The 27,984-nt window shown below is 49.1% G+C and overlaps 1 protein-coding gene across 6 annotated transcripts; it reads right to left on the bottom strand.

Annotated features, from left to right (window-relative positions):
• On the bottom strand, positions 1 to 27,952 carry TCAF2 (TRPM8 channel associated factor 2). 6 transcript variants are annotated; one of them, XM_023539579.2, is made up of 9 exons: positions 27,656 to 27,951; positions 25,362 to 25,995; positions 10,049 to 11,025; positions 9,727 to 9,824; positions 8,399 to 8,612; positions 7,314 to 7,553; positions 5,717 to 6,054; positions 3,234 to 3,335; positions 1 to 190 (listed from the first exon to the last, which is right to left on the bottom strand). In XM_023539579.2, exons 2-9 carry the CDS (start codon positions 25,979 to 25,981, stop codon positions 179 to 181), a joined length of 2,601 nt encoding a protein of 866 aa, XP_023395347.1. In that variant the 5' UTR covers positions 25,982 to 25,995; positions 27,656 to 27,951; the 3' UTR covers positions 1 to 178. The 6 variants fall into 6 exon arrangements, with proteins under 6 accessions (XP_023395347.1, XP_010598428.1, XP_003420621.1 ...); XM_010600126.3 differs by having other exon boundaries at positions 3,238 to 3,335; XM_003420573.4 differs by lacking the exon at positions 1 to 190 and having other exon boundaries at positions 2,476 to 3,335; positions 27,656 to 27,950.
• Positions 27,953 to 27,984: the final 32 nt, after the last annotated feature.

The raw sequence follows: 27,984 nt of genomic DNA, 5'->3' as shown, positions 1-27,984 counted from the left end.
TTTTTCCTCTTCTCAAACAGCCAAACAATTTATTGATTCCTTAAATTCCTTTATTCAAAAACATAGTCTTAAAAACATTCTGTTAAACACGGGTATTTCTTTATGTTTATTCTTGATTTTGTTGTTCTTTCTTCCAGTCATCTTCCGAATCTTAAATCAAGCTATCCAAAAGGTGGCTTCAGATCTTCATCTGGCGAAATTAAAAAATAAGAAAGGGGGAGATGCTGGGAGCCAGGCTGCAAGGGCGGCCCCTCTGCACCCACTGCCCCCAGCATAAACATCGACGAATTCCTGAAAAGTCAGGTGCTGGGAGCCAGGCTGCAAGGGCGGCCCCTCTGCACCCACTGCCCCCAGCATAAACATCGAAGAATTCCTGAAAAGTCAGGTGCTGGGAGCCAGGCTGCAAGGGCGGCCCCTCTGCACCCACTGCCCCCAGCATAAACATCGAAGAATTCCTGAAAAGTCAGGAATATCTCTGTCATCTGTGTTATGTTTCTGTTTCATTTTCAGCCTGTGTATAGCAGAATGTATAAGCATAAAATTCCATTATAGATTTAGGGACCTTTGGAGGGGGGCGTCCTACTCATAATCCCCAATCTCAAAGTGCCACCAGATTAAGCTCTTGGCTGATCCCCAAAGTAGGAACTTTTTCTCTCCGTCTGTCTATCTACTCACCCAACATCTTAAGTTCTCTGAATTCTGGCTTGACAGATAGCTAAAATTTCTGTTATAATTTTTTTCTCAACCTTATATTTCCAAACCTATGCTTAACATTTTTAAGTAATGCCTTTTCCTTCTGTCATCCTAGGAACTTACAGAGGTAGCTTTTTTTTTTTTTTTTAATGAAAAGAACATGCCGAAGGGATTTGCAAAAAGCCCTTCCCTATGTCAGTCTCTGGTCTGAGGAGCCTCTACTTTCAATAAAGCTCACATAATGATACAATGAACAAAAACATAGTTTAAAGGTCAGCTAGGGAAAAATGGCTAGGTGTACGGCCCATTAATCCTAGAGAGAAATCTTCAATTAGAGCCTCATCTGCCCAAAGAACTGGGTTGGGTTTGAATGAGATGATGAGAAAGCTTAAGGGAATGTTGCATTGTGAGTTAATTAAGTGAAGCACCCAGTAACCGAGGTCCAGAGTGAAGCCTGCCATGATCGTTGTCATGGATTGAATTATGTCCCCTCCAAATTGTGTGTATCAACTTGGTTAGGCCATGGTTCCCAATATTGTGTGGTTGTCCTCCATTTTGTGATTGTAATTTTATGTTAAGAGGATTAGGGTGGGATTGTAACACCACCTTTATTCAGGTCACCTCCCTGATCCAAGGTAAAGGGAGTTTCCCTGGGGTGTGGCCTGCACCACCTTTTACCTCTCGAGAGATAAAAGGAAAGGGAAGCAAGCAGGGAGATGGGAACCTCATACCACCAAGAAAGCAGCACCAGAAGCAGAGCGTGTCCTTTGGACCCAGGGTCCCTGCATCTGAGACGCTCTTCAACCAGGGGAAGATTGAGGACAAGGACCTTCCTCCAGAGCCAACAAAGAGAGAAAGCCTTCCCCTGGAGCTGACACCCTGAATTTGGATTTGTAAACTACTAGACTGTGAGAGAATAAATTTCTCTTTGTTAAAGCCATCCACTGCGGTATTTCTGTTATAGCAGCACTAGATAACTAAGGCAATCGTAAACCTCTCTGCATAGCTGCTGCTGAAAGCTAGCCGTGCCTTGATTCCATGGAGACTGGAGGAGCCAGGGGCCTGTTGTGCTAAGGACAAAGCGGCTTAAGGACTTGGGAGGGGTGGCTAAAACGGCTTTTCTCTATGATTAAACAAAAGTACTGGAAGACGGGGGTAACTGAAAAGAGCAAACTCCAACAGCTTTGCAGGGCCCAGTAGTTTACACCATTTCTCCCTGGGTTGAGTCACACTGAGAATCCTTCCCGAGGAAGGAGAAAAGATATAGGGTGGGCTAGGAAACCAACTACTTCCCTTTTTGATACCAAGTCTGGAAACAACATCAATGTTCTCTGAATTCTCTCACAGAAGGCACATAGGACACTAGATGGTCAACAATGACTCTAGGGCAAAGACGAGAAGCTAAGGGGACAGGGAAACTAGAGTACTGGAAATGGTACAACCAGAATGGAGTGAATGCGAATGATGACACATTGTGAAAAATGTAACTAATATCACTGAATAATTTGGGGAAAAGTTGTTAAACGGGAACCTAATTTGCCGTGTAAACACAAATCACCTTAAACACAGTAAAATACTATTAAAAAAAAAAGAGCAAGGGACTGAATGGTGCCCTCAAGGTGGTTAGCTCAAATGAGTCTCAGTTCCCAGGTTGTCCACACTGGACTGGGCATCTAGGCCTCTACAGGGCCAAGTGGAAGGTAAAGAATGCCCGTAATGTGTGTATGCATTGTGGTGCACTGACATGCTCACAGTTGCCAATCTGAATTTTTACAATATCCCTGGAGGCAGAGGTTTTTATTGCATGTTATGGATAAGAACGCGGAAACACAGAGCGGTTAAGTGATGTCCCAGGCTCCCACAACCGGCTCGGGGCTCTTTCCACTGCATCAGCCTGTCCCTCAAGCTCTTAGAAAACTCCTCAAAGCATAAGAAACAAAAACCCTTGCTTAGGGCCAATAGATGAAGGAGGGATAAAAGATTATTATGGTAAAGTTATTCCAGTTGAGATCCATGGTCTTTGGCACCAATGGTTTAAAATAAAAGCCAAGAGTTCGCAGGATGAAATTCCCTCCACAAGAGGTCAGGACAGTGAACTGAGTCTCTGGAGTCTTGGTGTCTCTTGGAGCTGGGCTGCTACAGGGTCTAGAGAGACTCTTATGGGGGAGAGCAGTCCTATATGCAGAGAAATAGCATACAGAGGTGTGAGGGAAGCTCCTGAGAAAGGTGGTTCTATTCTGTCCTATGACCTTCACTGCCTTCCTGAAGGTGGACTGGGAAGTAGAATTCAGGTTCAAGGCACTTGGGGAACAAGGCCACAGAAATGGTGGTGAAGTTGGAGCACTGACCCCCTTTCCCCACCCTGGGCCCTGCTGGCTACACATTCTTCACTTTTGGGAAAGGGCATCCACTCTCATGGGGTTTCCCTGCCACTCGGGCAGGCTGGCCAGGCTGTCAGCCACTTCCTTCTGCACAGGCCAGCCCCAGGCCTTGAAGAAAGGCACGAGGTTCTTCTGCACTTTTTCAGAGAACTTCTTTACCCACAAGTTCATCTTGCTGGCGTTGTCTCCAGGCAGGCCAGAGAAGGTCTGGTACTCAGCAAAGAGCTGGATGAAGGGCTCCCACCCAAAGGCTTCCTGGAGCTGGGAGAGAAGAGAAGGTGCCAAGTGAGGCATCTAGCCTACCAAAGCCACCTCACATAACATGGCGACTGTGGGAGAGAAAGAAGGGGCAGAGTGAGGCATCATGTTTGCCAAAGTGACCCCACATGCATGCTCACCAGTATGTTACAGTGATTTCATCCTCAGACCATTAACTTCAGTCTTAATATCTGCTGCCATGTCCCCACCCACCCTGGCACAGAAACAATCTCAAGGACTCATCCCGCCTCTTACCCACAAATCCTACAACCCCTCAGGCTAGTAGGTGGGGTCACAGGAAACCAAATGTCTGTCATGAGCTGAAAACTCAACAAATGATCAGAAAAAAAAAACACCCAAACTTGTTGCTGATTCATTGATTCCGATCATAGCAACCCTACAGGACAGAGTAGAACTGCCCCGTAGGGTTTCTAAGGAGCAGCTGGTGGATTCGATCTGCCAACCTTTTGGTTAGCAGCCAAGCTCTTAAACACTGCGCCAGCAAGGCTCCTAACAAATGGCAGTCATCGTTATTAGCTTTCATTTAAGAGGATTAAACTTCCAAGTGTTTTCCTAGGCATCATGGCAGGTTTGGAGGCTGGCTGAGCTGAGAAACCCTGGCATCTTACATGTCTGGCACTTTGGGACCCCATAAGCTGGGAACCTCCAATGTTCCTGGACCCAATAAGGCCTTTAGTTTTTTTTATAGCCTCTGCTGACCCGTGACTATCTGCTGTGTGGAACAATGCCTTGGGGTGAAAAATGGAAGAAGCAGGTATATCTCAGGGGCTCAATGAGAGCAACTCATACTTTACGGAGAGGCAGCCACTGGGAAGCCTCTGGCAGGAGGCCCTTGATAGCTAAAAAAAGACTATAGAGCTTTGGAATTAGCGGGGACCTTGGGGCTTACTGGAAATCCTGGTAGTGTAGTGGTTAAATGCTATGGCTGCTAACTAAAAGGTCGGCAGTTCGAATCCATTAGGCACTCCTTGGAAACTCTCTGGGGCAGTTCTACTCTGTCCTATAGGGTCACTATGAGTCGGAATCTACTTGACGGCACTGGGTTTGGTTTTGGTTGGTTTTGGGGCTTCTTGGAGTCCCTGGTGGTCCAATGGTTAATATGCTTGGCTGCTAACAAAAGGTTGGAGGGTGAAGTCCACACAGAGGCACCTCAGAAGAAAGGCCTGGCGATATTCCAAAAATCCGCCAATGAAAACCCCATGAATCATAACAGTCCAATCCACAACTGATCATGGGGGTGGCACAGGACTGTTCGTTTGTGTGTGCTGTCACCATGAGTCGGGGCCTGACTAGACAGCAGCCGACAACAGACTTTCTTCACGACCTTAGGGTTTTCTTGTTGGGTTGGTGGGTTATTTAGTCATTCATTTTGGGTTCAAGTGGGGTGATGGCAGTTCGAGAACCTTGCTACCAGACAGATCTCCTCAAACACCTCTGGTAAAACAGTTGTCCTGTAGACAGTTATTAAGATGTGACATGACTCTCACTTGACTCATAAAACTAAGGCGAGGAAAAACAGAGCAAAACAAACAAAAAAACCCCTACTATTTATGGAGCACTTATTAGGGGACAAGGACACTTCAGCGAGTGAGAGCTGTGACTCAGTCCTGGGGTGTCTAACTCAGAGTCTCTGTCCTTGACCTTGTGCTGTATTAGTCACTGCCGAGGACTGAATAATGTCCCCCCAAAAATGTGTTTATCAAATTTGGCTGGGCCATGATTCTCAGTATTGTGTGGTTGTCCTCTACTTTGTGATTATAATTTTATGTTAAAGGGGATTAAGGTGGGATTATAACACCCTTACCAGGTCACCTCCCTGATCCAAAGTAAAGGGAGTTTCCCTGGGGTGTGGCGTGCACCACCTTTTATCTCTCAAGAGATAAAAAGGAAAGGGAAGCTAGCAGAGAGTTGGGGACCTCCTATCACCAAGAAAGCAGCACCAGGAGCAGAGTGGTCCTTTGGACCTGGGGTCCCTGAGCAGAGAAGGTCCTAGTCTGGGGGAAGATTTATGAGAAGGCCGACAGAGAAAGCCTTCCCCTGGAGCTGACACCCTGAATTTGGACTTATGGCCTACTTTGGTTTTTGGTTTTGTTAAAGCCATCCACTTCTGGTATTTCTGTTATAGCAGCACTAGATGAATAAGACAGTCACTATTATTTTTTCTTTCATAATACTTCCCATTTCCTCTTACTTATCGTCACAAAATCATGGGGAGGTGAGAGGGACAGGTGGCATTATCTTCATCTTAGAAATTTATAACCTGAGATACCTGGGTGGTGAAGGAGTTGGAGGGCACCTGGGGTCAGTGGGTGCTACTCATCTGTGATGTCTGGGGTCCCACCTCCCACCTTTCTGTCCAGTACCTGAAGGTATGTCTCCAGGGCTGTCCACACACTCCAGTTGCTCAGGGGGGCTCCCTTGCCCAAGTGTGTCTTGATCCTCTTCTCCCTTTCTGGAGGCTTCAGTGCAGGGTGGGCCTGGGCCCTGGGGATGCCCAGAACTGTCTCATTCACGTAGACTGACCACAGATTGCAGGTGGCCTCGGTGGTATGCGGGGGAAACTCCCACCCAGACCGCTGCTGGTTGTGGCCCAGCTCATGGATGGGTCCCCACAGGCCCTCGCTCCTCATGCCTGCCTCATTGGTGAGCTCCAGCACCGACTCCAGGTGGCACATGATGGGGTACCCTGAATGCATCCAGCCTGGAGGACAGGAGGAAGAGATGAGCGTGTGAGGTTCACCCAAACCTGTCTTCATTCCTCCCCATTGTGTGATTTCCCCTCCCCATTCTGGTGCCCCAGTGATTGCAGGATCTCCTTGCTGACTAGAACGTAGATGCTCTCCTAGACTCGGACAGGGTCTAATATGTCCCTAGTGCCCCTCCCAACCTCCCTCACTTGAGTTATGCCTCCCCTTGCTCTGGCCCTAAAAAATATGCACGCACTTCACGCAGTCTTTCTGGCTACAGCACGCACTTCATGCAGTCGTTCTGGCTACAGTCTAATGTCTCAGTTTTTCGTGGACTTCCTTCCCACATGTGCTTGCGCGGTCATGTCCTGGGTCTGCGTTTGAAGGTCCCCAAGGGCTAGAGCAGTGCCCTTCTTTGTTCCCCAGCGTAATCCCTTGTTCTCCAGGCTTACACTCCATAATGGTGATGATTTTGTCCAGCCTTCCTACTTTATAGAGAAAACTGACGTCCAGAGAAAACTTCTCCATGTGGAAACCAAAACCACAACCACTGCCATCGAGTCAATTCCGACTCATAGCGACCTTACAGGACAGAGTAGAGCTGCCACATAGGGTTTCCAAGGGGCAGCTGGTGGATTCAGACTGCCGACCTTTTGATTAGCAGCCAAGCTTGTACGTGGAAACCAGAGCTCCTTAGTTTTCTCTACATGCCCCTTTCCTCTAAACCACTTCATCTTTAACATAAGCCTCTTCACTCACGTCTTCTTTTTGTTGCCCTCTCTGACTTATGTTTGAAGGAACTATGTCATTCTTCATCCTCTCTTTGAAACACTCTAATTGCCGTCTGTGAGTGCTGCGTGGCATCTTTTTAGCTTGTTCTACCATCCTGTGGGAAACGCTGGTGGCACAGTGGTTAAGAGCTACGGCTGCTAACCAAAGGGTCAGCAGTTCAAATCCACCAGGCACTCCTTGGAAACTCTATGGGGCAGTTCTACTCTGTCCTATAGGTCGTTATGAGTTGGAATCAACTTGACAGCAATGGGTTTGGTTTTTTTGGTTTCACCATCCTGTGAGATCTCATCTTGCACGTTTAAAGGATTTACCTTCTCATGTGTGAGCATCTTTACATCCCCAGTGAAGCTCATGCATTTTACGTCTTTTTTTCTCCCCACTTCACTAGTAAAATTATGCTTTGCTCAAAATGGGCTTTTGAAAAAGGCAAAATAACAAGTGGGTGGTGCCCACTGACTGGGTGCCTCTCCCAGGCACCCACCCGCTGAAATCTGCACGTCGGCTACGATTCTCTCAGGGCGGTGGAAGGGGAAGGGCTGGGCGCCCAGCCTGGCCACAGCTGCCATCATCTTGTCCCAGAGGCGCAGCAGGGGCTCTGGGTCGTTCAGGGAGCGCAGGTTAGCGGTCGGCATCGTCAGGATGATGTTGTCCGTCGCCAGCTCCCCCCAGGGTGCCGGGCTCTCCTGGATGACCCTCCTCCACTCCTCCTGTGATGTCTGACCTGAGAATAAGTATAATGGATCCTTTCACCCACTTCTCCAACACTCCCTGGTTGAAAAACACAACTGGGGCCCCAGGAGGGGACACTGAGGCAGCGCATTATCGTATGTGTCTCCATGCTGTGAAGTGAAGGAGGGGTCTCTATAGCCTTCTCTCCATCCTGAAGTCTCCATGGATGCAGGGTGCTCTGCATCCCTAGAGACATGCTGTCCCATAACCCTGGACACAGGGCGTCCCACACCCTGGACACAGGGCATCCCATAACCCTGGAAACAGGGCATCCTGTAACCCTGGACATGCCACGTCCCATATCCCTGGACACAGGGCATCCCATACCCTGGACATCAAAAAACCTAAACAAACCAATTGCTGTTGAGTCGATTCCGACTTATAGTAACCCTATAGAACACAGCAGAACTGCCCCATAGGGTTTCCAAGGAGTGCATGGTGAATTCGAACTGCCAACCTTTTGGTTAGCAGCTGAATCCCTAGCCACTACGCCACTAGGGTTTCCACCCTGGACACAGGGCATCCCATATCCCTAGACTCAGGGTGGTCCATATCCATGGTTGCAGGGCATCCTGTATCCATGGTCACAGGGTGTCCTGTATCCCTGGCTGCAGGATGTCCCATATCCCTGAATGCAGGGTGTCCCATATGCCTGGATGCAGGGTGTCCCGTATCTCTGGATGCAGGATGTTCTATATACCTGGACATAGGGCCAATATTTCCACCCTAACAGTTCTTTCCTTCTCTTCCACACACTGACCGCTCCCCTCCTCTAGTAACACAGCCGAGGGTCTGCAGATCCCCTCCTGCCTCAGCTCAGCCCTGTTCCCCACTCACCCAGCCTGTAGTAGGGGGCTGGCACAGCCCTCCTGAAGGTGATGGGCATGGGGCCCAAAGTGCTGCCCTTGGGCACGATGATGTAGAGCAGGCCCCCCCAGAGGCAGGAGACTGAACGCTGGGGCTGGTCCATGCAGCACTGGTGGGTCACCACGGGTGCTCGGCACAGCTTGCTGGCCTTGCTCAGGTCATCTGTGTGACAGCCCAGCTGTACCTGCAGGAGAGACCCACCTGAGTCGGGAGGAAGGGCATCCCCGGGGGTGTGGCCTGGGGTGCAGGGCATGGGGATGAGTGTGCCATGGACTCCACTTCCCCTCTCCATGGGCCGTGAGTGGAACCCTACATGTGATAGTGCACCCAGTCTGCAGAATTCTCTTCCAGGGGCTCACAGCTCCATGGGGGGGGTCGCTATCTGAGTGTGAGGGATCAAGTGGGACAGATGTGTCCCTGCTCTGGGTACTGGCACTGGGCCCAAGCTGCACGGTGGCTCTGAGTGGGAGCGAGCCCAAGGAGCTGGTCAGAAGCTGTGCCATCTGGCCTGAGGGATGGAGGATGAGGTGTACCCCCCCTTTCTCTAAGGTCCCCTTCCTGGTCAGATGCTTGAGTCCTGTTTCTGTCTGGGCTTGGGATTGTTTTTCTTAGGTCTAATGCTGCCAGTCTGGAAAGGACACTGACACAGGGTCATTAATGTGGTCAGAACCAGCTCTGAGAATGGAGGAGGCTGGAAGTCTCGGTTCTCGGGGAGGGCAGATTTCGGCAGGACATGGGATTAAGTAGCTCCCTTCAGGTGTTGAGGAAAGAGGCCAAACTCAGAAAGACCTCGTGCTTGTGGGGTATGGTGAGAGGCTGTCCCTCATAGCTGGAACCTCACAGCACCCCCGTGGGTAGGGAAAAACCCTACATGTGGAAATCAGGGGCTTGAGTTGATCCTGGATATGACATGAGTGGCTCTGGGGCCTTGGCTCTCTGAAACTTAGCTGCTTCATCTGTAAAATGGGCAGAATAGCACCTTCTCATACTCCGAGTAGAGTCCCCGGGTTGTGCAAACTGTTAAAATGCTAGGCTGCCAACCATAAGGGTGGCAGTTGGAGTCTACCCACAGGTGCCTCAGAAGAAAAGTCTGGTGATCTACTTCCAAAAATTCAGCCACTGAAAATCCTGTGGAGTATAGTTCTACTCTGACACACAGAGCCACCACGAGTTGCGGCCCAACTGATGGCAAAGGATTTTTGGTACCCTGGGCAGCACGGCTGTGCACGAGAGCAGGACACGGCCAAGGATGCAGCTATGTGGTGTTGGGAGGTATCGCTGGGGTGCTCTGGCCTTACCTTCAGGCCAGCAGAGGTGGCGGCTTCCGACAGAGAGACTTCTGCACTCTGCCCTTCTGGGAGGTAGAGCCCTGTGCTTACCCAGGAATCACTGCTGCCTGCCAGAAGCCAAGAAGAAGGCTGAGTGCCCGCTGTGTGACTCCGTCTCCACCTGTCCCGCAGGAGGGACAGCTTCTCCCCTGCTCCCCACATTCACTCATGTGTCCTGACTCATCCTCCTCCATTACCTGAGGCAGAGCAGGGCAGGCCTCCCTGCTGTCCATCCTGCCTCTTCCAGCTACCCACCACCCTGGCCCCACCTGGGTGCTCCTCACCCACACACCTGGGTTGTTCCCATCAATCTCCACTGTAATGGGGTGCTCAAAGAGGTGCAGGGTGGAGGGGCAGGTGCCAGTTCCGAGCCCCTGGGCCAGCTGGGAGCAGTCGGTGCCCGAGCGGGCCAGCTCTGTGGCCAGGCAGAGCAGTGCAGCCTCACGGGAGTCACTGGCCACAGGGTTGTCCCGGCTCACGACTGGGAGGCCGGCCTGGCGCAGTGTCTTTCTGAGCAGTCGGTGCAGGGAGGCATAGACGGGAACACCCTCGGCAGGAATCTGCAGGAAAGCGGCACCATCCATGCCCAGCCTGGTCAGCCAGTTCTTCTCCATGGTCAAGGCCTCCTGGAAGGTGGACAGGGCCCTGCGGAAGTGGTAGTTCTTCATCTCAGGTGTGGGTGTTGGGAAACGGCCTGGATTGAGGGTCTGGGCCAGGATGCTGAGGCCGAGGGGGTTGAGGATGAGGTTCCCAGGGAAGCTGGCCAAAGCGGACTGGCCCGGGTGCTGGGAAGCCCACCACCAGGCTTGGGCCCCAATCAGCAGCCCCCCACCCTCGGCCACAAACTCCTGAAGCTCCCGGGCCTCCTGGCCACTGTACGCCTTACAGCAGTAGACACACAGGTCCCTGGTCACCTGAGGCTCCAGGCTGCAGGCCAGGCCCCCTGCCGAGAGCAGGGGACACAGGCTTTTCAGATCCGTGTTCACCCCAACTTTGCCTGCCCGGTTTCTGGCCAGCCAGCGCACAGCGTTGAGCAGAAAGGCCCTCATCTTGGGAGAACACAGCAAGCCCTCGTGGGCAGCCAGCACCACTCGGCCACGGCCATAGCGGGCGGCGGCCAGGAAGCAGCCGAGGTTGGTGTCCAGCCCGAGGGGGAAGGCCAGCGCCCCATGCACAAGCAGCTGCGAGGGGATTCCTCCAGTCTGGATGTCCAGCTCCGAGACCCCGTCCAGGAGCTGCTGCTGATCCCGACTGAGGTCCTCCCCACACCTGGAGACAGACAGAGGGTGGAGGGGCCACAGTCAGCTAACGAGTCAAAGAGCTCACTGAATGGAGAAATCAGTGCTGGGTGGGAAGACAGCCTTGTTCATATTATCTGCTCACTCTTGTCAAGAACATCTTGGATTTTAGTATGCAACATCATATTTCATCAAGTCTAAAACCTAAAACCTACTGCCGTCGAATCAATTCCTACTCATAGAGACCCTATAGAACAGAGTAGAACTGCCCCGTAGAGTTTCCAAGGAGTGCCTGGTGGATTCGAACTGCTGACCATTTGGTTAGCTGCTGTAGCACTTAACCACTGTGCCACCAGGGTTTCCAATCAAGTCTAAGACATGTTAAATAAAATAAACATGGAGTTGTGTGGTTGGCAAAATGACATGGACAACACCCCTAAGACTTACCTTTACTGAAGCTTAAGCCTAGCTTTCCTGTAAATCAGGCCACCTTCATTGACCAGTGAGATGCTGACAGCACTTCAACAGGAAATTGTATAGGCCAATCAGAAATAAGCTTTGTTTGCTTCTGCCTTTTGTCAACAAAAAGCCAGTCACTGTTAATACTTGGTGGAGTACCGTTCCACTTTCAGTTCAGTGCTACCCAATTTCCAAATCTTCTGCCTGAGTAAACCTCATCCAAGAGATTAATTTTTATTATTGGCTCAGCTTCTTTTGACAGATATATTTATAAACCTTCTAACAATCGGTGGCATTTCATTGCTCAATTGGTGGTATTAAAATATTTTTTATACGAAGAGTTAAAATGACTTCCTTGGGTCAAGTATGAAACAGAAATTAGTCATAAGGCCATTTATAAAAAAAACAACAGCTTTATAACTGAATCCAATTTTAGGCACGTTTTCTCTTCTCAGCATGAGTTTAGCAGTATTTAGCAGTACTTAATCGGCACGGATTAGCAACACTCATCTAGGCAACATATGCCAGTCTAGCATTGAGTGACCAACTTTCCCAAGACAAAAGGGAAATTAAATGTGATTAACTTATCAAAGCAAAAGGCAAGATACTCATCTAAGCTTTAAAAGACATTGCAACTATAAACTTGAGTCCCCTCACCATTTCCTGTTTGAGAACAGCTAGCTTCTCACTCAATGACTGGTTGATCAAATTTTTCTTCCAATAGCAGTGTTTGTTCTCTCCTTGTTGTTGGGTGCTGTCAAGTAGATTTTGACTCATAGCGACCCCATGAAACAGAGCAGAACTGCCCCTAGGGTTTTCTATCTTCATGGGAGCAGATCACTAGGTCATTCTCCCACGGAGCCAGTGGGCGGGTTCGAACCACCAATCTTTTGGTTAACTGAGTGCTTAACTATTGCCCCACCAGAGCTCCTAGTGATACACAAAACACTGATGTTGTCACACACCAAACCAAACCCAGTGCCGTTGAGTCGATTCTGACTCATTGCGACCCTATAGGACAGAGTAGAACTACCCCATAGAGTTTCCGAGGAGTGCCTGGCGGATTCCAACTGCTGACCCTTTGGTTACAGCCGTAGCACTTAACCACTACGCCACCAGCATTTCCGATGCTGTCACAGACTTAGTGAAATACTGAAGAGGAAGGGAGTGACCTCGTTTGCATACCTAGAAACCCAGATTCTCCAAATGCAAGCTTCCAGGAATTCTTCCCATGTAAGTCAGCTAAGTGTTGAATATTTTGGCTTGAAGTTTATATCTTTTTAAATAATTAAACAGAAACATGAATTAATTTAGAAAAAATAGCCTATTTTTCCTGGAGAAAATAGTCCTGCTCATAATTGTCTCAGGGCTAGTTTTCTGCAAAACAAACAAACAAACAAACAAAACAAAACTGTTGCGGTCAAATAGATTCCGACTCACACTATTGTGTTGTTAGGTGCCGTTGAGTCGGTTCTGACTCATAGCGACCCCATGCACAACAGAACAAAATGCTGCAGGGTCCTGCACCATCCTCACAACCATTGTTATGCTGGAGCCCATTGTTGCAGCCACTGCGTCAATCCATCTCGTTGAGGTCTTCCTCTTTTTCACTGACCCTCTACTTTACAACCATGATGTCCTTCTCCAGAAACTGCTCCCTCCTGATAACATGTCCAAAGTATGTGAGATGCAGATTCGCCATCCTTGCTTCCAAGTAACATTCTGGTTGTACTTCTTCCAAGACAGGTTTGTTCATTCTTTGGGCAGTCCATGGTATGTTCAATATTCTTTGCCAACACCATAATTCAATACAGTCCATTCTTCTTCGAAGTTCCTTATTCATTGCCCAGCTTTCACATGCATATGAGGCAAATGAAAACAGCATGGCTTGGGTGAGGTGCACCTTAGTCTTCAAGGTAACATCTTTGCTTTTCAACACTTTAAAGAGGTCTTTTGCAGCAGATTTGTCCAATGCAATGCATAGCTTGATTTCTTGACTGCTCCTTCCATGAGTGTTGATTGTGGATCCAAGCAAAATGAAATCCTTGACAACTTCAATCTTTTCTGTTTATCATGATGTGGCTTATGGGTCCAGTTGTGAGGATGTTTGTTCTCTTTATGTTGAGATGTAATTCATCAGTAAGTGCTTCAAGTCCTCTACACTTTCAGAAGCAAGCTTGTGCCGACTCATAGCGATCCTACACGACAGAGTAGAACTGCTCCATACGATTTCCAAGGAGCAGGTGTTGGATTTGAACTGCCAATCTTCTGATTAACAGCCAAAAACTTAACCACTGTGCCACGAGGGCCCCATGCAAAGGAACGCTGGGTAAAACTTCATTCTGCAGGCTCCATGTGCCTGCACTGACCTAGAAATGCATCACAAGTAAATTGTTCCTACAGTGAAACCTGTGAGAGCTGGAACTGCCTTGCTTATCCGGTCTTGCAAGTTTTCCACCTTTGGCAGGGTGCGGTCTTACAACTTTCACATCACTTGTTTTAGTGGAAAATACTTGAGTTTCACTTCTCTGACAGGTTTCTGCCTTACACAGGTTCTGGCTTTCCCAGGTTCTACTGTACAAACACACATTTTATAGTCTCACTTAAATTTGGTAGCTATCTACTCCTTTTGTTTTGAGAAATGGTCAAAAATCTGATGAATACAGAAAAGGTTTTATATTTCAAGATTTTTTTTACCAATTCGTAAATAATCTGAATGCCCAACCCCAGAAGACTGTTTAAATGTCCATCAATAAGGATTGGTTAAATAAATAATGGTTTAGCCATAGATAGAATACTATGTAATAACTAAAACAACTATATAATATTTTATAATATAATATACTAAATTTAAAAAGATCAGGTTCCAAGATACTGTGCCAATTTTTGACAAGCCAATTTTTGAAAAACAAAAACATATATAGAAGCAAAATCTAAAGCATAATTATCAAAATGTCTTCAGTAATCATCTTGGCTAGAGGGATTATAGGTAATTTCAATGATTTTTATAAAACTTTACGGTCTTAATTTTCTAAAGTTAGTATCTATTCCATTTATAATAAAAAATAAAACATTAAAAAATAATTTATTCATTCAGGTAACAAAACGGCTTTGAAAAAAGTATCTCTTGCAGAGACGGTTTCTCTTTAATCTCTCTAAAGCATAAAAATGAGGAGATAAAAAGGGCCTGTGCCTGACTGTAACCTAAAGTTTGGAAGTTAAAACCACCAATCGGTAGGTACCTTGAAAGAAAAGCCCTGGCAATCTGCTTCTGTTAAGATTATAGGCAAGAAGTCTGGGGTCTTAAAAAACTAGCGAGCAGCCATCTAAGATGTATCTACTGGTCCCAACTCACCTGGAGCAAAGGAGAATGAAGAACACCAAAGACACAAGGAAAATACGAGCCCAAAAGACAGAACTAAAACCAAACCAAACCCGCTGCTGTTGAGTTGATTCCAACTCATAGCTACCCTATAGGACAGAGTAGAACCATCCCATAGAGTTTCCAGGGAGTGCCTGGTGGATTCAAGCTGCCAATCTTGTGGTTAGCAGCTGTAGCACTTAACCGCTACACCACCAGGGTTTCAAAGAGACAGAAACAGCCATATAAACCAGAGACTCCATCAGGCTGAGACCAGAAATAGATGGTGCCCAGCTACCACCAATGACCGCCCTGACAGGAAAAACAACAGACAGTCCTTGATGGGGTAGGAGGAGAGTGGGGTGCAGAATTCAAATCCTAGTAAAAAGACCAGACTTAATGGTCTGACTGAGACTGGAGGAACCCCAGAAGACATGGCCCCCGGACTCTGTTAACCCAGAACTAAAACCATTCCTGAAGCCAACTCTTCAGACAAAGATTAGACCGGACTATAAGACATAAAATAATACTCCCGAAGACTGTGCTTCTTAGTTCAAGTAGATACACAAGACTAAATGGGCAGCTCCTGTCTGGAGGTGAGATGAGAAGGCAGAAAGGGACAGGAGCTTGTTGAACGGACACGGGAAATTCGGGGTAGAAAGAGGGTGGGGACTGTGCTGTCACATTGTAGGGAGAGCAACTAGGGTCACATAAAGATGTGTGTATAAACTTTTGTATGAGAAACTGACGAGCTGTAAACTTTCACCTAAAGCACAACAAAATAACAGTAATAGTAAAGATTACAGCCAAGAAAACCGTATGGAGCACAGTTCTACCCTGTTAACACATGGGGCCACCTCTGTTAACACATGGAGCCACCGTAAGTCAAAATCGACTCCATGGCAACTAACGACATCAGGTCTTAGTCTTGCCATTCCGTTTTTAAACTCACACGGCAAATGTAACATGGGTTCAGGGTTCAGGCATCAGTTCTGTCGACAGCTTTTTTCTCCCCACCTGTAGAGACTCCAGGCTTATTTGTGGGGTGATGACAATGAGGTATAAGACTTAATGATAAGAAATGTTCTGCTCTAAGAGTCTTCCACATGGCCTCATCTGCCCTCCCGAAGTCTCAGGTATGATAGGAAATCTTCAACAAGGAGAGTTGCAGCTCATGAAATTGGGAAACTGAAAGTTTACGCTCATGTGTTTATAAAAATGTTTAAATACGATTATCTTGCTGAGTCGGTCCCTGCGTGGGCTCTGGAGTTTGACCCATCAGGGTGTGGGTCTTGCTTCTTTCTTGGGCAGAACACCCATGTCATCCTGTGAAAGCTACTTCCCCTCTTAAAGCTGCCATTTCCTAATTTGTTTCTGGGGGGCATCATATGAGACAACATTCATGGATTGGCCTATACAGTGCCTGATGCATAGTAAGTCATCAATACACGTTAGTCATTACTTAAAATGCATAATATTCAAAGAATATTTATTTAATGATTAGCCCATTGCCATCGAGTCGATTTCCGACTCATAGCAACCTTATAGGACAAAATAGAACTGCCCCGTAGGCTTTCCAAGGCTATAATCTTTATGGAAGCAGACTGCCACTTCTTTCTCCTGAAGACGGGACGGTGGATTAAAGCAGACGACCTTTAGGTTAGCAGTCGAGAGTCTTAACCACTGCACCGTCAGGGCTCATTCTTGCCAGACTACACACCTGTAATTTTTGAACTAGATGAAATTTCAAAGGGCGTTGATAAATAATGAAAGAAAACAGAAATTTAGCTAAAAAAAAAAAAAAAAAAATGTTCTGTATCTATCACAGGCTTTTGTCAGAGAGGGCTAATTTTTTTTTAATGTAACTTCTACAACAAAGAAAAATCTTTTGTTTCTTAGGATTTTTTTTGTCAGAACACAATGAAAAAACCTTTCTTCCGTGGAGTGGCTAATGGGTTCCAACCATTGACCTTTAGGTTAGCAGCCTAGTACTCAACCAGTGTGCCACCAGGGCTCCTGTATTTGATGATCAGAGACTTTACAGTACTTAAAGTCACAGTTCTGAATATTGACCCTCATTGGACAACACCTTTGGTGTAGGTGACATATAAAACTATACGGATGCATCCTGGCATTTTTGAAGTTATTTAGAAAACACCAACACTGAATACCACCTGTTATGCATTGAATTGTGTTCTCCTCAAATATGTGTCAACTTGGCTAACCCATGATTTCCAGTATTGTGCGGCTGTCTACATTTTTGTGGTCTGATGTAATTATCCTCCATTTGTGATGTGTTGTGAATTTGAACCTCTATATGTTAATGAGGCAGGATTAGGGTGGGGTGTATCTTGAGCTACACCACCTTACAAGAGGGCGTGACTCAAGTTGTGCCCTTACTCAAGTTACACCTTACCCTTACTCAAGTCACACCTTTTATCTTACAAGAGACAAAAGGAGAGAGAAGCAAGCAGGGACAGGGGAGCTCACCACCACCAAGAAAGAAGAGCTGGGAGCAGAGTGCATCTTTTGATCTGGTGTACCCGAGCTGAGGACTTCCTAGACCTAGGAGATAAAGAATTATAACACCAGCGATGGCACAAGGCAGTGAGAAATGGTGGCAGAGAAACGGCAGCAGTGAACCGGCAGAAGTAGAGCCAGGAGGTAGGCAAGAGATGGTGTAGTGGGTGTGCTGACCCACGGAATGAGAGAGCTGAGCACCTTTGGGCAGGAGGTTTGCTGGCAGAGTGGGGTACCTCTGTGCACTTGTCAGCAGAGCTAGGCTTGCCAATCCATGGAGCTAGAGAACTGAGTGCCTTCAACCCGAGGCTTAATGGTGGAGTGGGGTGTCTCTAGGTGCTTATGGGTGGAGCTGAAGAGCTCTGTAACACTTGCCTGGGCAGGGCAGAGGCTCAGCCGAGGGGCTGAGAGAGATAGGCAAAGAGAGAGAGAGACAGACTGAAAGAGAGGCCTCCCTGCAGCATGGCTAAGAAGCAGTCCTGACCAAAGCGCTGTGTCCTGAGTTGTTCTGATCCTGAATTGTAACCTGTTATGCCACGACACATGGAGATCTCCAAGGAACACCGGGCCCACAGATGCTGAAAGGAGACACGACCTTCCCCCAGAGCTGACAGAGAGAAAAGCCCTCCCCTAGAGCCGGGGCCCTGAATTTGGACTTCTAGCTGCCTAAACTGTGAGAGAATAAATTTCTGTTTGTTAAAACCATCCACTGTGGTTATTTCTGTTACAGCAGCACTAGATAGCTAAGACACCACCCTACACGCAAAGTTACTAAAGGGCAGGACTACATCGTGATGTCTCTCTGGTTCTAACAGCACCTGGTACTGTGCCTGGTGCGGGGGAGAGGCATCATATAGAAACAGCAAGGCATGCCGCAGACACGAGCGGACATCAGTTCTCCCATCCTCTGGGTCGTCAGCTCCATGTGTAGTTCATCTTCTCTCTATCCCAGTACTGAAAATGCTCCGTGTCCCTGGCTAGACCCTCAGTCATACAGGCCTTGTCTGTTCCATCCACCGTGGTTACTAATCTACTTCATTTCACCAGAGGTGTTTGGTTCCTCATTTGTTTCCTCAGCTCTGAAATCTCCCTTGTTCACTTCATTCTGCTTCTTGTTTTATTTAATATATGTTTTCATAAATTCATTCCTGGCTTGAAGCATTCGCAGGGAGTCTGCCTGGCCACTGGGTTTCATTTTTCTTCCAGATGTGGCGGTTTTCTGTTACCTTTCATACAAAGTTTGTCTCTCTTCTATTTCCCTTGTTATTTATATCTGTTCATAGCACATTCACACGGTTATTAAATTTTTTTTCCTCACACCTAGCATGGGCAGCTCTGCCCAGATCTTCCGTGTGTTCTGATATAGCTTGGGTCAGTTCTCCTTGATGCTCTCTGGCTTTCCTGGCTTTACACACACAGACACGCACATGCCGGCACACAGGCACGTGTGTACGCACACGTGGAGAGACACGCACACACACGTCCGCACCCATCCACCTCCTCCAGTGAGACTGAGGCCTGTGCCATGTGTCTCTCCACGTGTCAACCATCTGATGTTGGTGGGACTAGGGAAGGGCTAGGATCTGCTGGGCTGACTACTGTCCTACTGGGGGCCTGGTCTCTCCACCCTTTTTTTACTTTTTAATTTTATTGTGGTAAAATACATATAATGAAACAATACTTGCCATTTAACTATTTTAAATTTTCAGTTCGATGACATTAATTACATTCGTCATGTTGTACACTCATCACCACCATCCATTCCCCAAACCTCTTCTCCACCTCCCAAACAGAGGCTCGGCGCTCACGAAGCAGTAACTGCACATTCTCTCTCCAGCCCAGCCCGGGTGACCACGAATGAACCGTGGTCTCTATACATTTGCCTGTTCTGGATATTTCAGGGAAGTGGAATCACGCAATGCCCGTCCTTTTGTGACTGACTTATTTCACTGGGTATCATGCAGCCAAGGTTCATCCATGTGGTAGCATGTGTCAGAACTCCACTTCTCTTCATGTCTGCATATTACATTGTACGCGTACACCACATTTTTTTATCCATTCTTCTGCTGATGTGCACTTAAGTCGTTTCTACCCCTTGGCTATTGTAAATAATGCTGTTACAGACATTGGTGTACAAGACCACACCCTCTTAGCAGCGAGGTTGGCTTGATCTTGTCTTTGTTGCTGTTAGTTAACATCACATCACATCGGATCTGACTCATGGAGACCTTATGCACAAGAGAAGGAAACATTGCCTTGTCCTGTGCCATCTCCACAATTGTTGGTATGCTTGAGTCCACTGTTGCAACCACTGTGTATTTTGAGTGCCTTCCAACCTAGGGGGCTCATCTTCCAGCACTATATTGGACAATATTCTATGTGGCCAGGCCTTTCTTCCTAGTCTGCTTACTCTGAAAACTCTTTTGAAACCTGTCCACCATGAGTAACCCTCCTGGTATTTGACATGCTGGTGGCATAGCTTCCAGTATCACGGCAACACGCAAGCCACCATGGTATTACAGACAGACAGACAGGTGGTGGGCTCTATGTGTAAGTGTAATGAAATGTTGACGATCTAGGGTCAACTTTTCCTCTTAGCTCTTCTGTCTTGGTATAAAAGCAGCACGTGCCCTCATGTCTGATTTCAAATACTGAAGTCAAGTACCTGCAATGTCCTTGTGTGGTCATATAAACTGAGGTGCAGTCAATCCCTGTCCCTGCGGCTTGGATGGGAGGAGACCTTTTGTTGGTTTATGGAGATTGTCCCTCCTGGCAGACCGGTAGGGTGGAGGCAGGGCAGCAGTCGCCTTAGGGTGCTCTGGGCCTGCCAGCAGAAGTTTGGAGTTAAGAAAACTTGCTGGGCCAGTCCAGGGGCCTTTGACCAAGACTGCTGGCAGAAAAGCTCACCAAAAGCCTCAGAGTGAATATCAACTTGATGCGGGAGGACTCTGTACTGGGAACCTTGGCTCAACAGAAGGGCCTTCTTAGTGTTTAGGTCCAGGGCTGTCCAGCTCCAGTGCAGTTCTAGCTGAGGCTGGAAGCCTCTGAGACTCAGCTCCCTTGGCTGTGTGTGTGCCAGGTCCAATCAGGGGGTCCCTGGTGCCCCGTGCTGCTCCATGGGCCTGCCAGGCCACCAACAAGACAAGGAGCAAACATCTAATGGACTGGATGGTACCAAAGTTCACCAGTGTCACAGCATGTCAGGGAAAAACCAACAGGGTGCTGAAGGCCACCTTCCAGGCTTCCCTGGGCTGGCATTTGAAACAAATGCTGCCGTTTGAAATGAGCATGCCTCAGGGCTTCTGGACCATGTGGAGGCCTCAAAAGGACAACCAGCATCAGGCTTTCTGTTAGTAAGACAAGGGCTTGAGTAATCGGAAAGCAAAGAGACAGGGCATATTTGCAGGTTAACTGCATGTTAACAGGTTTCAGGGTGATGCATGCGACCTCGTTTAATCTGTACCAGAGCCTGGGGAGTAAGCATCTATTCCCAGTCAGGTGGTAAGGCTGACAGGGACTCAGCTTTACAGCTCAGGTGTGCAGGCTCCAAAGCGCAAACTCTTTCCTCTCTACAGTGTTGGGGTGGGGGCACAAATTTGCTTAACTTTTAAACCAGGGGTTCTGAAAGAACTCCCCTAACACACACACACTTTACACTGATAAATGTATAAAGTTCTTTGACACATATGATAGGTAAATGCCTCTCTTGCCTCCTCCACCCCCACATTTTTCTATAGTTTAAGCATTCTGAAAAGGCAGAAAATCCGTAGAAAATGTTTTCTTTCAAGCTATAATTATAGAAAATGTGAAGAGTACAGAAATGTTTAGAGGTGAAAATAATAACCACCCATTAAACTATTACCAGAGATATACTAGTAATACTATCATACTTTCTTCTAACTTTACATATTCCTAGCTATACCTACATCGTTCTAACAAATCTGGCACCATATTGAATACAGAGTTTTATATCTTACTTAGTTTTGTCAGCTACATAAAGTTATGTTCTCGAAAAACTTTTTTCAACAACATAAATGGTGACTATACACGTAGATCTTGCCAGAGGGAATACGCAGGAACCAAACTGACTACATCTGTGGAAAAAGACAATGGAAAAGCTCAATATCATCAGTCAGAACAAGGCCAGGGGCTGACTGTGGAACAGGCCATCAATTGCTCATATGCAAGTTCAAGTTGAAGAAAATGAAATCCTTGACAACTGCAATATTTTCTCTGTTTATCGTGATGTTGCTTATTGGTCCAGCTGTGAGGATTTTTGTTTTCTTTATGTTGAGGTGTAATCCATACTGAAGCCTGTAGGCTTTGATCTTCATCAGTAAGTGCTTCAAGTCTTCTTTGCTTTCCACAAGCAAGGTTGTGTCATCTGCATATCACAGGTTGTTAATGAGCCTTCCTCCAGTCCTGATGCTGCGTTCTTCTTCATATAGTCCAGCTTCTTGGATTACTCCCTCAGCATAAAGACTGAATAAGTACCGTGAAAGGATACAACCCTGATGCATGCCTTTCCTGATTTTAAATCATGCAGTATTCCCTTGTTCTGTTTGAACAACTGCCTCATGGTCTATGTGCGGGTTCCTCATGAGCACAATTAAGTGTTCTGGAATTCCCATTCTTCACAATGTTATCCATAATTTGTTATGATCCACATAGTCAAATGCCTTTGCATAATCAATAAAACACAGGTAAACATCTTTCCGGTATTCTCTGTTTCAGCAAAGATCCTTCTGACATCAGCAATGATATCGCTCATCCCACGTCCTCTTCTGAATCCATCCGGCTTGCATTTCTGGCAGTTCCCTGTCAATACACTGCTGCAACCATTTTTAAATTATCTTCAGCAAAACTTTACTTGCATTTTTTATTAATGATATTGTTTGATAATGTACACGTTCTGCTGAATCACATATCTTTGCAACGGGCACAAATATGAATCTCTTCCAGTCAGTTGGCCAGGTAGCTATCTTCCAAGTTTCTTGGCATAGACAAGTGAGCACTTCCAGTGCTGCATCCATTTGTTGAAACATCTCAATTGGTATTTCATCAATTCTTGGAGCCCTGTTTTTCGCCAATGCCTTCAGTGCAGCTTGGCCTTCTTCCTTCAGTACCATCAGTTCTCTATCATATGTTACCTACTGAAATGGCTGAACACTGACCAAATCTTTTTGGTACAGTGACTGTATGTATTCTTTCCATCTTCTTTTGATGTTTGGTGCATCGTTCAATATATTACCCACAGAATCCTTCAATGCTGAAAAAAAACAGTTGATGTCAAGTCCACCTCAACTCATTGTGACCCTGTGTGTGTCAGAGTGGAACTGGCTTTTCAGTGGCTGACTTTTTGGAAGTAGATGGCCAGGACTTTCTCCAGAGACATCTCTGGATGCCCTCAAAACTCCAATCGTGTGGTTGGCAGCTGATTACATTAACTGTCTGGAGCATGATTACATAAACAGTGTATCTCTACACACTATTATGGAACCCAATGGAAGAAATAATGTGAATGGAAAAAGGTGGAGAAAATTGGGTATATATGCTATCGCCTCATCCAAGAAAGAGAAAAATACCGATATGTGTGTGTGTTTGCTTATATATAAACAAACAATGGAGAGATGAACCATAAGATTAAGAATGAAAAAGGTTACCCACAGAGGGAGGGAGGAAGGGAATTGTATGGGGGCACAGGGACGGAATACAGATGTCTTATTATCTTACTTTGCATTCACATAATTATTTTACATAATTTAAAACAAAATCTAAGTCCCAAAACGAATTCCAAAAATCCAAAGTAAAATGAACCAAATGACTCTACATGCGTATCCACTTGGTGTTACAACTACAGAGAGGAGAAGTACTCTCAGTGACTTTAAGGCACAAACACAAAACATACCTCAGGTTCAGTGGCAGAGATGAGAAATTTAGGCGTGATGAAGAAAAACAGGTTTCATTTGTGGGAGAGGAGTGTCCTTTGGCAATTAAGAGGAATTAGATGGGATTTAAGCTGTTTGTCCCTTAGTATTAGAAGCAAAGACAAGTTAGCATGAGTCAGATCCACCCTAATGTCTCCCAGTGCCACCTCATCATCCACCCTCCGAGGTGGGGAGGGCTTCAGGGAATGCCCACCTCGGGGCTGAGGGGCCGGGGCAGGACAGGGCCAGGGCTGAGGGACCAGGGCAGGACAGGGCCAGGGCTGAGGGACCAGGGCAGGACAGGGCCAGGACTGAGGGGCCGGGGCTGAGGGGCCAGGGGCGAGGGGCCAGGGCAGGACAGGGCCAGGCCTGAGGGGCCAGGACTGAGGGGCCGGGGCTGAGGGGCCAGGGGCGAGGGGCCGGGGCAGGACAGGGCCAGGGCTGAGGGGCCGGGGCAACACAGGGCCAGGGCTGAGGGGCCAGGGCAGAATAGGGCCAGGGCTGAGGGACCAGGGCAGGACAGGGCCAGGGCTGAGGGACCAGGGCAGGACAGGGCCAGGACTGAGGGGCCGGGGCTGAGGGGCCAGGGGCGAGGGGCCGGGGCAGGACAGGGCCAGGCCTGAGGGGCCAGGACTGAGGGGCCGGGGCTGAGGGGCCAGGGGCGAGGGGCCGGGGCAGGACAGGGCCAGGGCTGAGGGGCCGGGGCAACACAGGGCCAGGGCTGAGGGGCCAGGAAAGAATAGGGCCAGGGCTGAGGGGCCAGGGCAAGACAGGGCCAGGGCAGGACAGGGCCAAGGCTGAGGGGCCAGGGCAGAATAGGGCCAGGGCTGAGGGGCCAGGGCAGGACAGGGCCAGGGCTGAGGCGCCGGGGCAAGACAGGGCCAGGGCTGAGGGGCCAGGGCTGAGGCGCCGGGGCAGGACAGGGCCAGGCCTGAGGGGCCAGGACTGAGGGGCCGGGGCTAAGGGGCCAGGGGCGAGGGGCCGGGGCAGGACTGGGCCAGGGCTGAGGGGCCGGGGCAGGACAGGGCCAGGGCTGAGGGGCCGGGACAGGACAGGGCCAGGGCTGAGGGGCTGGGGCAACACAGGGCCAGGGCTGAGGGGCCAGGGCAGAATAGGGCCAGGGCTGAGGGGCCAGGGCAGGACAGGGCCAGGGCTGAGGGGCCGGGGCAAGACAGGGCCAGGGCTGAGGGGCCAGGGCAGAATAGGGCCAGGGCTGAGGGGCCGGGGCTGAGAGAAAGCTGGACAATGAAAAAGGAAGAACGTAGAATGAATGCATTTGAATTGTGGTTTGGGTAGGTGAAGAATACTGAATATACCATGACTGTTACAGAAGAGGAAACCCTGGTGGCATAGTGGTTAAGTGCTATGGCTGCTAACCAAGAGGTCAGCAGTTCGAATCCGCCAGGTGCTCCTTGGAAACTCTATGGGGCAGTTCTACTCTGTCCTATAGGGTCGCTATGAGTTGGAATCGGCCTGACGTCGGCGGGTTTTTTGGTTTGGTATTCCAGAAGAAAATAAGTCTCAGAAGAAATACAACCAAAATGCTCTTTAGAAGTGAAGATGGCAAGATTGCAGCTTGCTTACTTTGGACACGTCATTGGGGAAGACCAACTGCTAGAAAAGGACATCATGGTTGGTAAAGTAAAGGGTCAGTGAAAATGAAGCAACCTTCTATGAGATGGACTGACACAACAGCCCCAGTAATGGGCTCAAACATGCCAGCGATCCTGAAGATGGTGCAGGACCTGGCGACGTTTGGTTTTGTCACACATAAGGTAGCTGTGAGTTGAGGGTGACCCCATGGCAACTAACAGCATGCTCCAGGCACCGGACCCTGGGAGACGAGTAGGGAATAAGACACACTTTTCTACGGAGCTGGTCGTAGCTGGGCTATAGGAAGAGTGGGCTAAAGACGCAGCCCCTCTTACGCATCAGTGCCTTTGGGATTTGATTTGTATCCTGGATTGTATTTGTGCTGACTCCAGCGCTGAGCGGAAAACCGCTTGCATTAAAATGCAGGCTCACTGAAGGGCAGATGGGGGAGCTTCAAATCTATTAATTAAAGCGAGCCAAACTCCCCATCAGGGGAATGTCACTCACCTGACTTGAAGTGGGATCTTGGGCACCTTCTTTGAGACCTTGAACCGGCCTTTGTCCCCATAGGTATCAGTGAAGTACACCCCAGCCACACTTGTCACCTGGTTTCCAGGGAACTCAGACAGCACCTTGTCACGGCCATGCTGACTGGCCCAATACCAGGCTTGGCCCCCGATGAGCAAGCCCCCTCCACGCTTCACAAACTGGACCAGGCGCTCCGCCATGGTGTCATTGTAGGCGTTGATGCAGTAAACCCCCAAGGACTCTCCTGGTTCTTCCCCAGCCTGTGCCTTGACACCAGATTCCTGAAGGATGCCTACTAGGGGTGTCAGGGATGGGTGCACGTCAATGGGAGCCCCAGGGGTGGGGCAGAGCCAGTGCACCGCGTTGAGAAGAAATGAAGCCAATCCAGTGTCCATAAGGTAGCCCTCATGAGACACCACCACCAGGCGGCCCTGGCCATAGGAGGAAGCAGCGATGAGGACCTGTCCCTTATCATTCACCATCACCGGGAAGGCGGCTTCTCCAATCAGCAACAATTCACAGGGCACAGGATCTTTTGGGATATTCCAGCTTGTCACCCCATTCATGAGAGCCTCGAAGGCTGCAGAGGGAGTTGCCATGGCTCCACCGGGTTCTGCAGAGGGAACCAGAGACTCAGCCCAGTCAGAACAGACAGGGAAGAGGTGAAAAAGCAAACCACTGTGTGCATTCACTCAAAAAGCACGCACTGGGTGCCCCACTGCGTGCCAGGGGCTGTTCTAGCACAGGGGGTGCAGCAGGGAGGAAAAAGACAAGGCCCCTGTTTTCAGGAGTCTGATACTTCAGATATTCAGTAAATTAGGAGATAAGCAGGCAAACAAAATACAGCAAGTAATCATTGCTATGGTGAAAATAAAGTGGAGTGGCTGGAAGGCTACCAAAGCCTGGGTGACAAGAAAGGCCTCTGTGAGGAAGGGACATCAAGCCAAGACCAGAATGCTGGGGAGAAAGGTCTTCTTGCAATAGGAGGTACTTGTGCAGACTCCTGAGACAAGAAACTGTTAAAGAAACAAAGACAGTGATGGGCTGGAGAGAGTACTGGGTGGTGGGGGGTGCTGGGTAGGTCCTGGGGCCTCGTTGCTCCCGGCCAGTTAGGTTGATGGATGTGAGGTGACTTAGTATTTCACGTCTTTGGATGGAAGGTTAGGGACCTGCCAGAAGCTGCATTGTGCTCAGTGTTTCCAGCCAAGCGGGGGAGGCCCTACCTTTGTCAGGGTAGCATCCTGGGGTTTCTGGCAGTCTTTTATCCAGTGTCTACACTGGGCTGTTTAGTCCCTTCAAAGCAGCTCTCTGGATAAGCTGCCTGCCCTCAATTTTCACGTCTATAAAGGAGAGCACTCTGTCCTTGGAGAAGTGTTTGTGAAGGTCAGGAGCTCACAGGTAAAAGTGCCTGGGGTTGGGGCCCAGGATCCCACACACACTGAGGCCTGAGCAAATGCCAGCATTTTTCTGGTCACTGCCCTTCTAGCGTTCCCACATTACAAGGACAGTGAAGCCAATGCTATGGTGCCCCCTTCCCAAGGCCCAGGTCTGGGGCCTCTCCTGCGCACTCAAGCGCTTTGGGTCTCTGAGTGGAAGGAGCCAGGAGAGTTGATGCCTGGCCAGCTTCACCCTGTGGATGGTGCCAGTTGATGTCATGTGGGCGGCTACCAAGTGCCTGGGGGGAGGGTCCCTAGAGGAATCAGAGCCCCAAGGCACAGTGGCTGACGTCTCAATCGCACACCCTATTGACTTCCCCTCCTACGTGCCTCAGTCTCCCCACTTCCTCCATGGCTGCTGGACTCACTTCCCAACAACTCCGGGAGTGGAGTCCTTGACTCAGGCTTCGCCTGGAGCAAAGGGAAACTGAGTCAGATACGACCCCGGCCACATTGGCCTCCTTCTTCCGACCTGGTTCCCTGCCAGCCAGCCTGGATCCGACTCCCCGTCTTCAAGAACTCCCTCCCACCTTTAGCGGACCACGGTCTGGGCTCAGCCCATCTGGCTTCCCGGGTTCCCTTAGTCGCCTTCCCCGGGCCCTCCCTGATCAACCCGACCTCCGGGGACTAAGTGCGCGCCCACGTCCCCGTCACCCGGGACCCTCAAGCCCTGGGAAGGGGAGCCGTGAGTTGGAGATCGAGCGGACCAGAGCGCCGGACGCAGCCCTCGAGGAGAGGACAGGCCGATAGCCGGCCGGGTCCGGGTCCCCCACGTCCTGCCTGGGCGCCCGTCCCCCGCCCACCCCCGAGGGCTGCCCGCACGGTGGTCGCGGTCACCTGGACTGCCGGGGCTCGGCGGGGCTTGGAGGGGCTTAGAGGGGCTCGGGCGGATGCGGCGGCACTTGTGGAAGGATGTGTGGGCGGCGCCTGGGCCTTCCTCCCCCGCCGCCCGCCTCCTTGTCCCGGACCCACCCACCTGGGTGAAGCCCGGGTCCCTTCTTCCTGACCCACCCACCTGGGCGGGACTCGGGCTGGGAGGCTGGGGCTGTGTCCGGGTCCCTCCCTCAGTCCCTCCTTCTACCTACTTCCTTCCTCCGTCCCTCCCCCTCCGTCCTTTCCCTCTGTCCCTTTCCTTTTCGTCCCTCGGTCCCTCTTCCCGAAGTCCC

This window comes from Loxodonta africana, chromosome 8 (assembly GCF_030014295.1).
Source record: "Loxodonta africana isolate mLoxAfr1 chromosome 8, mLoxAfr1.hap2, whole genome shotgun sequence".
Classification (NCBI taxonomy): Eukaryota; Metazoa; Chordata; class Mammalia; order Proboscidea; family Elephantidae; genus Loxodonta; species Loxodonta africana.
The sequence above is the reverse complement of the archived record's forward strand: the minus strand, read 5'-3'. Positions and strand labels throughout refer to the sequence as shown.